General features: G+C 41.4%; 1 protein-coding gene across 1 annotated transcript in view; it reads right to left on the bottom strand.

Moving 5' to 3' along the window:
• Positions 1–847: 847 nt before the first annotated feature.
• The window catches only part of PNLIPRP3 (pancreatic lipase related protein 3), a gene marked incomplete at both ends in the record, with an annotated part of 33,584 nt that continues 21,159 nt past the window's right edge, over positions 848–13,272 (bottom strand). The window contains 7 exons of the mRNA XM_082719269.1: positions 848–911; positions 1,400–1,567; positions 4,037–4,148; positions 6,216–6,348; positions 9,259–9,377; positions 12,599–12,721; positions 12,805–12,924. Coding sequence (XP_082575395.1) covers positions 848–911; positions 1,400–1,567; positions 4,037–4,148; positions 6,216–6,348; positions 9,259–9,377; positions 12,599–12,721; positions 12,805–12,924 — 839 coding nt within the window. The remainder of the gene's footprint in view (positions 912–1,399; positions 1,568–4,036; positions 4,149–6,215; positions 6,349–9,258; positions 9,378–12,598; positions 12,722–12,804; positions 12,925–13,272) is intronic.

Genomic DNA, 13,272 nt, shown 5'->3' with positions numbered 1-13,272 from the left:
TGGATACAGACAATTGAATTACAAAAAACTGAAGCAAAGCTTTAAAAAAATGGACACACTTAAATATTACAGGATTATTATTACAAACACAAAGGGACAGCCGGGGCATTACAAATGAAACGCTGCCTTTAGGCCAAATGCAAACTTGCAATGGGGCTTTGAAGGCCCAGAGAGGAGGAGTCATTCTCTCCGCGCAGGAGACCTCCAGAGAAGGGGCTGGTGATTCTCAGGGACTATTGCAAAGTGTTGGACATAGCACAGATCAGCCCCCAAATTTCTTTTACTTCACACACACCTGAAGACAAGGAACACCTTGGAAATACTAATGTACTCTCATCAGTTTTCATTATTAATACATAGACATACCAGCCCACAGGGTTGTCTGTCATCTACATAGCATGAACCATAGCCATACTTTGTCTTAGCAAGATGAGCAACATAATAAATATTCTTTAAATCATTCTAGAATAATGTTTATTCTACCTGGAAATACTCAAAATGTACCTCTAGTACTCAGCAGACAGTGTCTCACTTTTGCCCAGTGAATTTATACCGTGATACTTTGGCATCAAGTTATCTCATTCAGGGAAATTCCAACACAGCTTTATTTTGGCACTGATACCTGGGTTCCTGAATATGACCAGACTATACTCTGTCCTAGCACTCAGTCTGTTTTCAAGGCCCTTACAAAGCTTGTCAAGGAGAAAAATATTCTATGTAGAAAACAGCAACAATTGTACTTTTCTACCTCATTCATGATGGTCTACTTTGGTTCAGATACCAACCAGAAGAAGATTCTTTCTTTCATCACTTCCATTAAATAAATCCATCAAGACTGTATCTGAATTTAGCATGGTTTCAGGATCTGGGCAATATTGGGTCCCATGATATCCTGGCTGCAGAAGGTAGATCTGAAAAATTTTCAAGGAAAAAAAAAAGGATATTAAAATGACTCTATGGGGTAAAAAAAAAAAAAAGACACATGGTAGAGCTAATTGAATGAGTAATTATTATTTTGTAAACACTTTTGCAAATATAATGTTTATTTCTTAAATAAGTTTCCTTTAATTATAAAATGTTAAGATGTACAAATTTTTACACAAGTTGCAAATTTCAAATTCTATGGAGGTTTTAAATACCATTACAAATGTAGACTTTGGGGCACCTGGGTAGCTCAGTGGGTTAAAGCCTCTGCCTTTGGCTCAGGTAATGATCCCAGGGTCCTGGGATCGAGCCCCGCATAGGGCTCTCTGCTCAGCAGGGAGCCTGCTTCCTCCTCTCTCTTTGCCTGCCTCTCTGCCTACTTGTGATCTCTCTCTGTGTCAAATAAATAAATAAAAAATCTTTAAAAAAAAATTTAAACTTTGTCTGAAAATTCAAGGGAAAAGGTAATACTTACTCATATCCATATTTTCCAGATATATCTTTCACCATCTCTGCTCCCAACTTATTCTGAGAACGCCCAAACAAATGTTCCTTCCAAATGAACTCCATATTTGTAACATTTCCAACATTAACGTCTGCATCAATTAATTTTGTGTAAGTCGTGCCTGGCTTCAGTGTCCCACTGTAAACAGAAAGATAAGACCCATAAGCTCGCCCCAGGGTCCCCTCAATGTTCAAGTGGAGCCGCATCTGTGTGTACGATGAAAGAGAAAGTCGTGGCTGCTGGCTTCTGCTCACAGAGATTTATTCTTTTCCCGCACGTCGATCAGCGTCTTGGAATACCAGCGTTCTGAAGCTTGAAAGGAAGGGCGGGGGAAATGGGAAGCTTGACTGGTCGATGTTGGGGAATGCCTAGAGAGGCATTACCTTGATGGGATCTCCGCAATGAAAGGTCTGGTGTTGGCTTTAGAGTCTCAGAAACCAGATTTTATGGACACCGGGAAATGGTCACGCGGTCAACGAGGAGCTGAATTCACAGGAGACGGATCTCCCTGTTCCCAATGGGGAAATGCTTTCTTTTTATTAATCAAAATGTCCTCCAACTCTCTCCCTGGTAACTTCTTTATCTGGATGAAAAGAATCACGTGACCAAGCTAGTCATCCAAAGGTGTTTTCGTGAGCATGGCAACAGAGCAGAGGGAAGTGGATTCTCTTGAGGCATAAGGCACATCTTACCCTAGCCCAAATTAGACCAGATATGATTTCCCTATTCCTGCTGTTTCGCTCTTCCAGTGTTAACGTATTGTCTCTTCTCCCTGGAAGATAAGCCCCACAAGGACAGGACCTGTGGCTGTATTCTCAGCAAGCAGAACAATTCCCGGCACACAGTGGGCATTGAAATGTTTGTTAAGTGAATGAATGACTGTTGCTATTCCTAGGGCCTGTCTTCCTCTATTTTATATAGAATTAATTGCTTTAATTACCAGAAGGCAGCTTTCCTTCCAGCTTCTTAGGGATAATTTCCCTGTTGCTCTTTGCACTGACTTCGCTCCGTGGACCTACTGTGAGCACCTTCATAGCAGCGCCATTAGAAGCCCACAGGACTAACGTAGAAGTCACAGGGTTTACAATAATTTAAGAATTATTCTTAAAAGAAGATTGGGTGACTGTGCAACCAGATGGCAAACTCCTTCTTTAGATATTTGCAAAAGAAATGCAGAGATGTCAAAATAGTCTTACAATTTTTTAAAAATATTTTATTTATTTGAGAGAGAAAGAGTGCTCACAGGCACTAGGGGCAGAGGGAAAGGATCTCAAGCAGACTCCCGCTGAGCACAGAACCCCACGTGGGGCTCCGTCTCGTGACCCCGAGATCATGACCTGAGCCCAAACCGAGTCAGATGCTCAACGAATGGAGCCACCCAGGTGCCCCAAAATATTCTTGCAAATTTTGGGGTGATTGGAAACTGCCCCATCCCAGGTCAGACGCCTTTGTGCAGGGCTCAAACTACCCAGCCTTGCTGTGGGCCTGTGGGCCTCAGAGCCGCAGGCACACAATAGATCGTACTGAACGGCTTCCAGAGAACTAGCTTCATGGAGACATGAAGAACACGGAAAATGAAATAGGATAGGGAAGGGTATTTGAAACAGAGGAACAGCATGAGTGAAGTCAGAAGGAGAGGAAAAGGTGGATCTAGTCAACGCTAAGTACTGCAGTCAGGGTAACCTGATTGAGTTGAAGACCAACGAACCAGACACCAGACAGCGGGAGACGGGCATGGAAAGGTGGGCTGGAGCCTGTGCATTCCCCAGGGGCCAGAGGGTCCCCGACTGAACCCATAGCTGCAGGCAGGGCTGCTGAGGCAAGAGGGTGTGCACAAAGGACCAGAATGATTAATCTACTGCATCCTTCGACAGATGAAATAACCACAGAAACCTCTTGTTTTTCATGCCTCTCTGCCCATTCTTTGAAGATGATGGAAAGTAAAGAGGCAAAAATCTAATCCGTTCATTAGTTTGCAAAAAGGTATCATCTAATTAGTGTGCATAACCTTAATTCTGAAACAGATTGCAGAATTAAACAACGTTAAGTGAAATCTCTAACACAAAAATGCTAAGGCTGACCAAAGAAAAGATGAAAGGAAATTCAAGATAAAAGGGGACTTTAGCCAAAGGTAAAGGCTCAGGGAATGTCTCCGCTGCATTATTCCCACTTTGGACTATTTCAACACTCGTCCTATATCTGTGGGTGCTACTCAGACAGCTTATTAGGAATCTGGCCATTTATACAAATGTCTTATTCTATAAGTGATTTGAATCTATACAATGAAAACACATGCTCCAATTTGTATAATGTTAATGGACTGGATAATAACTCCTGTTTGTTGTCCAGTTACTCTATTATCTAGATTTTATGCTATTGTTTTCCAACCTCTTCTGTTTGTAGGTGGAACTGCGGAGAAAAAAGTGCCTATGATTTCTATTTTTATATCTGGAAAGCTGGAAGTGAAAAGAAAAGTCAAATGTGTCAGGACAGCCCATGCTAGTCCCATTCCGCTGTCGGAAAAGAGTGAGCTGCTGACTGAGCCAGTCTGAGCGAGTGCCCAGCACGGTGCCACCTGCTGCTTCCTCGTCCTTGGCCCTTGCCTACCTGGTCATCACGAACTCCTCCGCGTTCCCCGTTGTTCCGCCTACACGGAGAAACAGGGTCCCTTGAGTGACGTTGTTTCCATCAAGTTTGACAGACAATTTGTGCCTCCAACCTGGAAATTTAAAAAAAAAAAAAAAAAAAAAAGAGTGAAAACACACAAAAAGCATGACCTCCCGGGCACTCGGATGTCAGTGCAACTCTCAGCCTTGAACGTGGCTGTTCTTGCTGACAAAAAAGCACAACTTTATATAGCTTGAGTGACTTTGGTGAAAAGCTACATTTAAAAAGACATATACATGTACTTGTTTTCATTTTATGAAAGCAAATAGTATCATGATGTTCTTTAAAGAAAATCCTTTAATCTTCCGGGCATTTTTAGGACTTTAAAAAATGGAAGCATGAGCTTTCTTTGGTCTGCTACACTTGTATTCGTTAGCATGTGCACTCTTCAGAGCTGGGTTTTGATTGGCCACGGTTTGACAACTCATCCAGAATAAATCTAGAGAACCTAGCGAGCGAGAGGGTCTTGGGAGGTGAAGTGAGTTGTCTCTTCCTGTCCCACCAGGCTCTGCACTCGGAATGTTCAGTTAGCCCAGGTCGGGGGCAGCACAAAGCTTGCCCACAGGACGAATCCCTTGAAAGTGGCCAAGGGTCACTTTTACAAAACCTGGAACGAAACACATCGTTCATTGTGAATTCTGAAATTGTATGTTTCAGAACACATTGGGGGAAAATGCAATTCTTCCTAAAATTGTTTGAAAAAGGTCTCAAAGGAGAAACACCTCCAGAGAGAATTTTCAATTCCTGAGTTAATTGTTGCCAGATTTCTTCCCTCCTCAGCCCACCCCCCTGCCACCTCTGCATGGAAACCCCCCTCCCCAGGCTCCCAGGGACGGCATCGGCACTTCAACCCATGAGCCCTTGGGACCGTCTCATCCGGCCTTTTAGCATGTTTTGTGCCGTGGATCCATCCTCCCTTCCTCATTGTCCGTCTTTCTCTGGCTCCTTTTACTGCTCTCCACATCGGTTTACCTTCCCTCTCTGAAAGAGCCTGAGACCTTTCTCAGTCTCTTTCTCTGCTCTCTTTCTCTCATCTGACACACTTTCCTTGGGTAATTCCATCACCTGCTTCCACAGCTCTGATGGCTGTCTACACCCAGGGGTACCTCTCAAGTCTCTGGAGATCACATCAGTCGCCAGTATCTCTGGCTGCCTTGTGGGCACATCCTCCCCCGCCACCCCAAGACATCTCAAAACCTGGTGAGTTAGAAACTGGGCCCATTAACTCCTTTAAGCCAGTTTTTCTTCATGTGCCATCAAGCTCAGCGAATAGAACATCCAGCGAGCCAGAATCATCCTTGACCTCTCGACTCTCTGTATCCCTCACATCCACTCACAGGTTCCTTTGGTTTCTACCTCCCGTCTCCATACTCTTTCCCCATCTCCTACCTTTCTGTCCAGCTTTACTGAGATATAAACATTGCGGATATGCACACCACGACCGCGATAGACACTTAATGATATATTGCGAAATGATTAGCACACGAAGTTAGTTTCCATCCATCACCTTCCGTGGCGGTGAGGCAACACGTGTCCTAACAGGTTATTCTGCCTCCGTCTTGTCTCCCTCTAATCCATGCAGCAACTAGAATGACTTTTTAAGAAACCAGTCTGATCATCTTAACACCCTTTGGTGGCCTTCCAGGAGCTATGGATCAAGTCCAATCTCCCTATATGGCACATGTTTCATCATTTGACTTAATTTACGTCTCCTGCCTCATCTCGTATTACTCTCCTCGGGGTCTCCATGGGGCTTCTTCTTTCTCTCACTCTCTTTCACCTCCAAACATTGACCCATGCTGTTCCTTCTGCTTGGATGTTCCCACTTCCTACTCCCTCTGACTCCTCTCTCAGGAATCCGCTTGGAAATCACCTTCCCTCAGAAAGCTCTGTTGATTTGGTTATGGACATTCCTCCTTTGCACGTCTCTTATTAGAACGCTTATTACCCAGGATTAAAACTCCACACTAGTCTGTCCTCACTGTTTTGCTGCCTCACGCAGCCTCAGCTTCTGGCCCGGTGCCCAGTGATTTAGTAGACACTCAGTAAAAACTGTTGAATTTTTAACGATAAGTACCTTAAAGCATTACAATGAAAAAACCTGAGCTACGATACTTACGGGCAAATGGGGAAAGAGACCCAGTGTTTAAAAAATAATATGATCTATTAGGCTGCATATTTTTGAGGTGAAATCTATCAGCAAAATGACCCATTGTGGGGCAACCTTCTTTGGGACAATGGAAGCAATCTCCCTGGGGACAGAGAAGAAGAGGTAGGTTAGAAATGTAATTAGAAATGTTGGCCTTCCATAAACTCTATATACGTTATTAAACTATAATAAATCTTTGAAATTTAAATAAAGCATATGCATTTAAAAATGACTAAGTTGCCCAAAAGGCTACCCTGTCTTCCAAAAACAAAACAAAATAAAACCAAAACAACCGAGGGGAGGAAAAATGGCCTCTTAGAAAAATGAGTAAATGCTATGAATAGATAACCCCCAGAAGAGGATAACTATGTAAAAAGCTGCTCAATCTTGCTGGTTGTCAGTGATGCACTAATGAAAACAATATACAATTTCCTACTCAGCAGAACTGCAGAAATTAAAACAATGTGCAACACCAAGTAGTGGTGAAGACATGTGTGGAACTCTCTCTTGGTCCTGATGAGAATGTAAATGGACAGACGTTGCAGACAGCAATTTGGACATGTCTAATAGAGACAGAAATGTGGGGTGCCTGGGTGGCTCCGTTGGGTAAGTGTCTGCCTCCTGATTTCAGCTCAGGTCATGATCTGGGGTGGGGGGAATCAAGCCCCTTGTGGGGCTCTGCTGTCCTTCTCCCTCTGCTCCTTCCCCTGCTTGCTCTCTCTCTCTCTCAAAGAGATAAATAAAATCTTTTAAACAAGACAGAAATGTACATATGCTTTGACAATTTCACTTGTATTACACACCATAAGGAAGCTTCCACACAAGCACACTAGCACACATACGGAAGTGTTTACTGCAGAACTGCTTTTAATAGCGAACCCTGGAAGCCACCAACATGCCTGCTGGTAGGGGAGTGAAGAAATAAATTGTGACTGATTCCTAGAAAATAAATACATCAGATCTCTCTATATCAATGTAGATCTCAATTCTAAAATTTAACAACAACAAAAAAGCAAATCCAGAAAGATACAGTGTGATGCTATTAATCTCATACATATGGGATTCACCTCAAACCCTGCTTCAGGGGAGGGCGTGAAGGGAATGAAAGGGAATTAAATTTTGTCTGTGCATTTTAAGATCTAAAGCAAAACTAACAAAATGCGGATGCCTAGGTGGCTCAGTTGATTAAGCAACTGCCTTCAGCACAGGTCATGATCCTGGAGTCCCGGGATCGAGTCCCGCATCAGGCTCCCTGCTTGGCAACGAGTCTGCTGCTCCCTCTGACCCTCCCACTTTCTCATGCGCTCTCTCTCTCTCTCTTTCATTCTCTCTCTCTCAAATAAATAAATAAATCTTAAAACAACAACAACAACAAAATGTTAACTTAAAAAAAATCTGGGTAGCAGTGTTTTAATATTTGTTATTTGAGGTCTTGAACTTACGGATATATAAACCATGGACATTTAGGCTAGGATTATAGTAAACATCCCATGTAAAACTCTATTTTTAATAAATAAAACTTATCACAATAATAAAAGGGCTCATATTTATTAGGTGCTTACCATGTCCCAGGCACTTTTTAAGCATGTTGTATGTGTTTAACTAATTAGTACTGATAAGCCTCTTTATTATTACAGTGTTTTCAGCCTCCCTATCGAACAGATGCAGAAACCAAAGTGCAGAGAATGTGTCCAATGATGCATGTCTAGTAAGCGAGGGAGCAAGGGTGTGAACCCGACAGCCCAGTACTTGAACTCCTCCTTCATTTTATTTTATTTTATTTCATTTCATCTCATTTTATTCTATTTCATTCTGTTCTGTTCTATTTGTTTCATTTCACTTCCTTTTTACGACTGTTTGGGTAGAAGCACAATAAAACATGTCAAGGAAATTGACTCCGTGTCCTCTAGTTTATAGCCATAATTAGCATCCATGTGGCCCAGGAATCTAAGTTTCTCCCATCTTGCAAATTGTAGTCCATTCTATCTGACCATCCTGTGACTCTGAGGGCTTCTACCTGCCTTCAGTATAGTAAGTGCCAAGATCCCTTTTGCTACTCAGAGCAGCATCTGGGGCCAGAAGAAAGAGGAGGCAGAGCAGAAAAAGGTTACTGGGGAAATGCCAGGTTTGGCTGGCAAGCTTCCTGAGCAGTTCACCAGGGCGTGCCATGGGTAAGAGCAGTTGGCTCCGGAGATGAGGAAGGTGGCCACAGGGTATCCAGTCACCTTGCTCTGGTTAAAAAGACAGAAACGGCTTATTCCTATCCCAACAGCACTTAGTCTCAAAGTGCTATTACTTACAATAAACTCCAGCTGGAAAGCCCACATTTTCTACCCTGATCAAACAGGGAATTCGGTCTCTGAAGCATAAGAAGGAAAATCTTTCCACTTCCCACTACAAAATAGATTTTCTTTCTCCTTTTCATAGTGATAACCAAATGAAAAATACATTTAGTTCAGATCTGGCACCATGCGCTTTATGACTCAAGCAAAATCAGATTTAGTATTTTGTCCCTTATTGATCTGTGTGGAGCTCCTGTGAGATTTCTGTGCCTTAGTTCAGCTCTGTATAAATAATTAAATTTTAATAAAATAATTTTCATGTTCCAAGTAAATAGTAATATGTTCGGTTGTAGCTATTGATTGGTTCAGCCTTCTCGGGGCATCTTTGAAGATGACATTTAAAATATATACACAGAAAAACGTTTGCCCTGGACTTAAGCCCGTTACACAGTAGCATCTAATTACTGCATAACAAATGGCCCCAAACGCAAAATTGGATATAATCTTCAAAAGAGCTGAAACAACCAGAATACAAATAGTTGGTTTAGTTATTTAAGCCCTTCAGCAATCCTGCTACCGTTCAGTACTCTGCCCAGAGAAAGAAATCTATTACTTCCCAAAATCGCAGATGCATTGTTTGCCACATACCCAAAGCACTAATTTTTCATTGGCTGATCACGGTTCAAAAAATGACTTGCTAATTCAACTCCACTGCAAAATACTTAACTTACCGCTTTAAAAGAGTTGTAGGATCTACAGGGATAAGCAATAAATGCATCCGGATTGAGAATGCTCTCCATGTAGAAGCGATGACTGCGGGCGTGGTTGCATTCAAAGAAGGAAGCCACTTCTGCGAAGACAATTTCTAATTAATAGATAGCAATAAATGGATTAACTGAGAACTAATAGTACGAACCATTTCTTAGAAAAGTAACTTTAAAAAACATGTGCTTGATGTGGGAGATCCAGACAGCCAGACCTTGCATGTAGGCTGGATACAGCACAAGCTTTATCTCAATAGCACATACCATTTTCTTTGTATCAAAGAATTCTTTGTGTGACCCTCAAGGGACATTCAAGCAGGGTAAATAAACAATGCAAATGCAAATGCAAATGACTCTGTGTTCTGTTATCTTCAATACTTTGTGAATCTTGGACTTAGAGCTTTAAAGCACCTAGAGCTTTCAGTAAACTTGTGCGTACAGCATTCCCCACGTTAGATCAATTCCTTCTCTGCCTGCCTGTTTGCAGGAAGGCTCAACTCCCTCTTACTCAATCACAAAACAGCCAGCAATTGTGAACCACCTTCAACTGAACATCGAGATATGATAAGTGAGAGGTGTTATAATGAATGCTAAAGACAACTTAGTTTTGTCATTGTCAGGCATGACATTATGGCCCCTAATATTTATTATTATTTCAATAATAAGTAAGATAGATCTAAATACATTCGTGCATTCTGAAGTTAGCATTCTAATCCTTTATGCTCTCTAACTTACAGCAACATCTCTAGCATCTGCCATGGACTAGTCTTCCAATGATCTGCACAACTTGGTTGATCTCTGAGAAACTAGATTTAGTTATAGTATATGTGGTAGATCGTTATACTTCAATAGTGGCCTCCAGTGAGTCACTATTTTTTAGGTCCTCACCTCTTTGGAACAACAGATTACCATTCTTCCCTTCAAGAGCAAGGAGTTTATCTTTTTTCCCCCCACTTTCCCCACCCCACCCTGGATTGTAAGCTAGTCCTCTGACTTGCTTTGACCAGCAGAACGTGGAGGAATTGACCCCGTACAAATTCAGGTCCTCAGTCTTAAAAAAGTTCTAGTACCTACTCTTGCTTTCTTAGAACCCAGCTTTTCTGTTAAGAAATTCTCGTTAACTGGCTGGGAAGAAAGGCCCTTAAGAGGAACAGACCAGGGGCACCTGGGTGGCTCAGTGGGTTAAGCCTCTGCCTTCAGCTCAGGTCATGATCTCAGGGTCCTGGGATCGAGTCCCACATCAGGCTCTCTGCTGCACAGAACCAGTACCAAGACCCCAGACATGGAAGACCATGTTGAACCTTCCCACCTAGCTTAACCCAGTGCAGCCCCCAACCAGATGCAATCATGTGACTCACCGCAAATCAAAGTCTCTGCCTAACTCTGCCTGAATCTGGACCCTCAGAAAAATGGGCAACAAAACCATTGTTCTTTTAAGCCATTCTGGTTTGTCATGCAATAGTTAGCTGAGACAGGGTAACTTCAGAAAGCCGAGATCAATAATGGGCATCATCTTTTTTTTTTTTTTTTAAACAAGGATGTCTCTTACATCAGGTCTTTTATATTCAGATTTATATTCACAATTAATTGTGATGTAGACAAGACAGTTCATTAGCATTTGGGAAATATAAATTTTAAAATAAGTGATTTTTTAAGTAATAAATATAATGTAAAATCGAATATTTTCATGTTTTCAAACTTTTCTAAATCATACCATGAAGGATACACATACTTTAAATAAAGTTGTAGGGAATTTTATAACATCTTAAAATGGTCGCTTGTAATAAATGTGTTTTACTTGAATTAATTCTTTACAGAATTTCAAAAGTTCTGTGTATATAGACAGTTGTATAAAGAAATATTATGATCTATATTTTATCCTAATAGAAGGGATTTTAAGTCATAATATGGAAAATAAGAAGAGAAATAAGTTTTATAATAGGCCTTATTTGAATGAATTTTGCTTATCTTTTCTTGTTGGAATTGGCTTTCTCACTGAGTGTCTGTAACTCACCAGTTTTTGTTTCTTTTCTTCAGTAGGCATTGCAAATAGACACTTCTAATCACATTTACTCTTCAGAACAGATATTAAAACTTTGCAATTTGTCTCTAGAGAGGAGGACACTCCGGCTACTCTCAATGTCATGATCTGTGTATCTTTCCACTCCAGTAGCCAATTGGAAGATCAAATAATTAGATCATCGGGAAAAAAAATTAGATCATTGAGATATTCTGACCATGTGAAATCCGATGGTGAGATATTTAGTCATCATTTATTATCATATCATCATACATTATATTATTATGTATTTTATATATTATGTATGATACATTTCATTATTTACATGATGATGATAGGTAGATCCAGAGAATAATAAAATTCCCAAATAATAGCTTTTGGTGCCTTATTACCAGACGCTCTATGGATACTATTCTTATCGGAAACTACTATAAAGGGTTAAATACTATTTGTTTAATTTGTGATTGATGTGTGATCCATAGTGATTCTGTTAATAAGTGAGCCCAATCCTATCTCCTGCTCCAAATCCTCCCATATCTCCCAATTCACTGGAGTAAGAGCTGAAATCTTTGCAATGGTCCAGAAGCCCAGTATTCTCTCCCTCTGTCCCTTCTCTAACTTCATGTCCACTACCCTCATCTTTCAATTCCCTCTAACCACAGTAGGCTCCTCACTGCCATGAACTTCCCAGGCAGGTTCCTGCCCCAGGCCCTTTACACTGGCTGCCTCCCACCCACTGGCTTGGGTTGCCTTTCTTTCTCCCAGATATCCTCATGGCTAAGTCCTTTAGGTCGTCTCTGGCCACCCTATCAAAAATCTCCTTTCCCCACTCGGCCCCTACCAACACCAACACCTCATATTTAATTCTATGCTTTATTTTGTCTCCTTACTCTATTACTGTTTTTCTAGCAAATTAGAATATTAGCTCCATCACGGAGGGGTTTTTGTCTTTTGAATTCCTTCCTACATCTGCTGTTCCTAGAATAATGCCTGGCACGTAGGGGACACTCAGTACATCCTGCTGAATGAATAAACTTATTCTCCTGTTTACACGGAGTGACTACAATATGCTAGACATTCTGATAGGCCCTGGGGATACAAAGATAACTAAGACACGGACCCTGACCTTGTGGATCTCACAGCTAGTAGGAGCTTCATACATGTGAATGTGTTTTGGGCCAAAGTATATTTTCATATTATGTTATGTGCAAAAGGGTGTGCATCCTGTCCAAGGAGGGAGCTGAGTGAATGTATAATAGCTAGCTTCATATTTTAAGAAGTATTTACCTTCCTTGTAAATGTTGAAGTCAAAGGTAAATAAAGGTGTAATTAAGTCTTCACATCCTGGCATGTGCTTCCCTCCATTTGGGTAAAAGTCAAGGTGACCACAAGCATTAATAGTTCCAGCACCTGAGATCGATAAAAGCAGGATAAATGCTTCTAAGATTCTTTTCCATGCTTCAGTGTAGTTTCTGTTTGTATCAAAAACTTACCAAACTCAAAGAGCAAGCGAACTCCGTTTGTATGGATGACGTCGACAAAGTCGGCATCCGAGGGGTCCAGCCTAACCTCATTTGGAGTGTTGTGGAAATATGGCCCGGCTGGGTCCAACCCTGGGGAAAAGCACGAAAGGCCATTAGACCAACACACATTCTCTCCAAGAGCACATTCATAGTGTTGTTGTTATTTTGGAGGGATAGATTTACACAGGTCGAACACCCCCCAAGACAAAGTACTGATCCCTAAATTGAGTACATACATGCAGGTCTCTATACAATGTCAGATTCCTATGCACAAGCAAGGCTGTGTCCAGACAATGCCAAACAACAAAGTCGGAAGAATCAAATGCTAGGGTCTATACAGGGATTACCATCTATGTAACTAAGGTTATGGATCGCAGATGACCTCAAAAGCAACATCTGTAGGCAAAAATACAGATAAAAAGAAAAGATAAGAGCTCT

This window comes from Mustela nivalis (genome assembly GCF_964662115.1).
Source record: "Mustela nivalis genome assembly, chromosome: 2".
NCBI lineage: Eukaryota > Metazoa > Chordata > Mammalia > Carnivora > Mustelidae > Mustela > Mustela nivalis.
The sequence above is the reverse complement of the archived record's forward strand: the minus strand, read 5'-3'. Positions and strand labels throughout refer to the sequence as shown.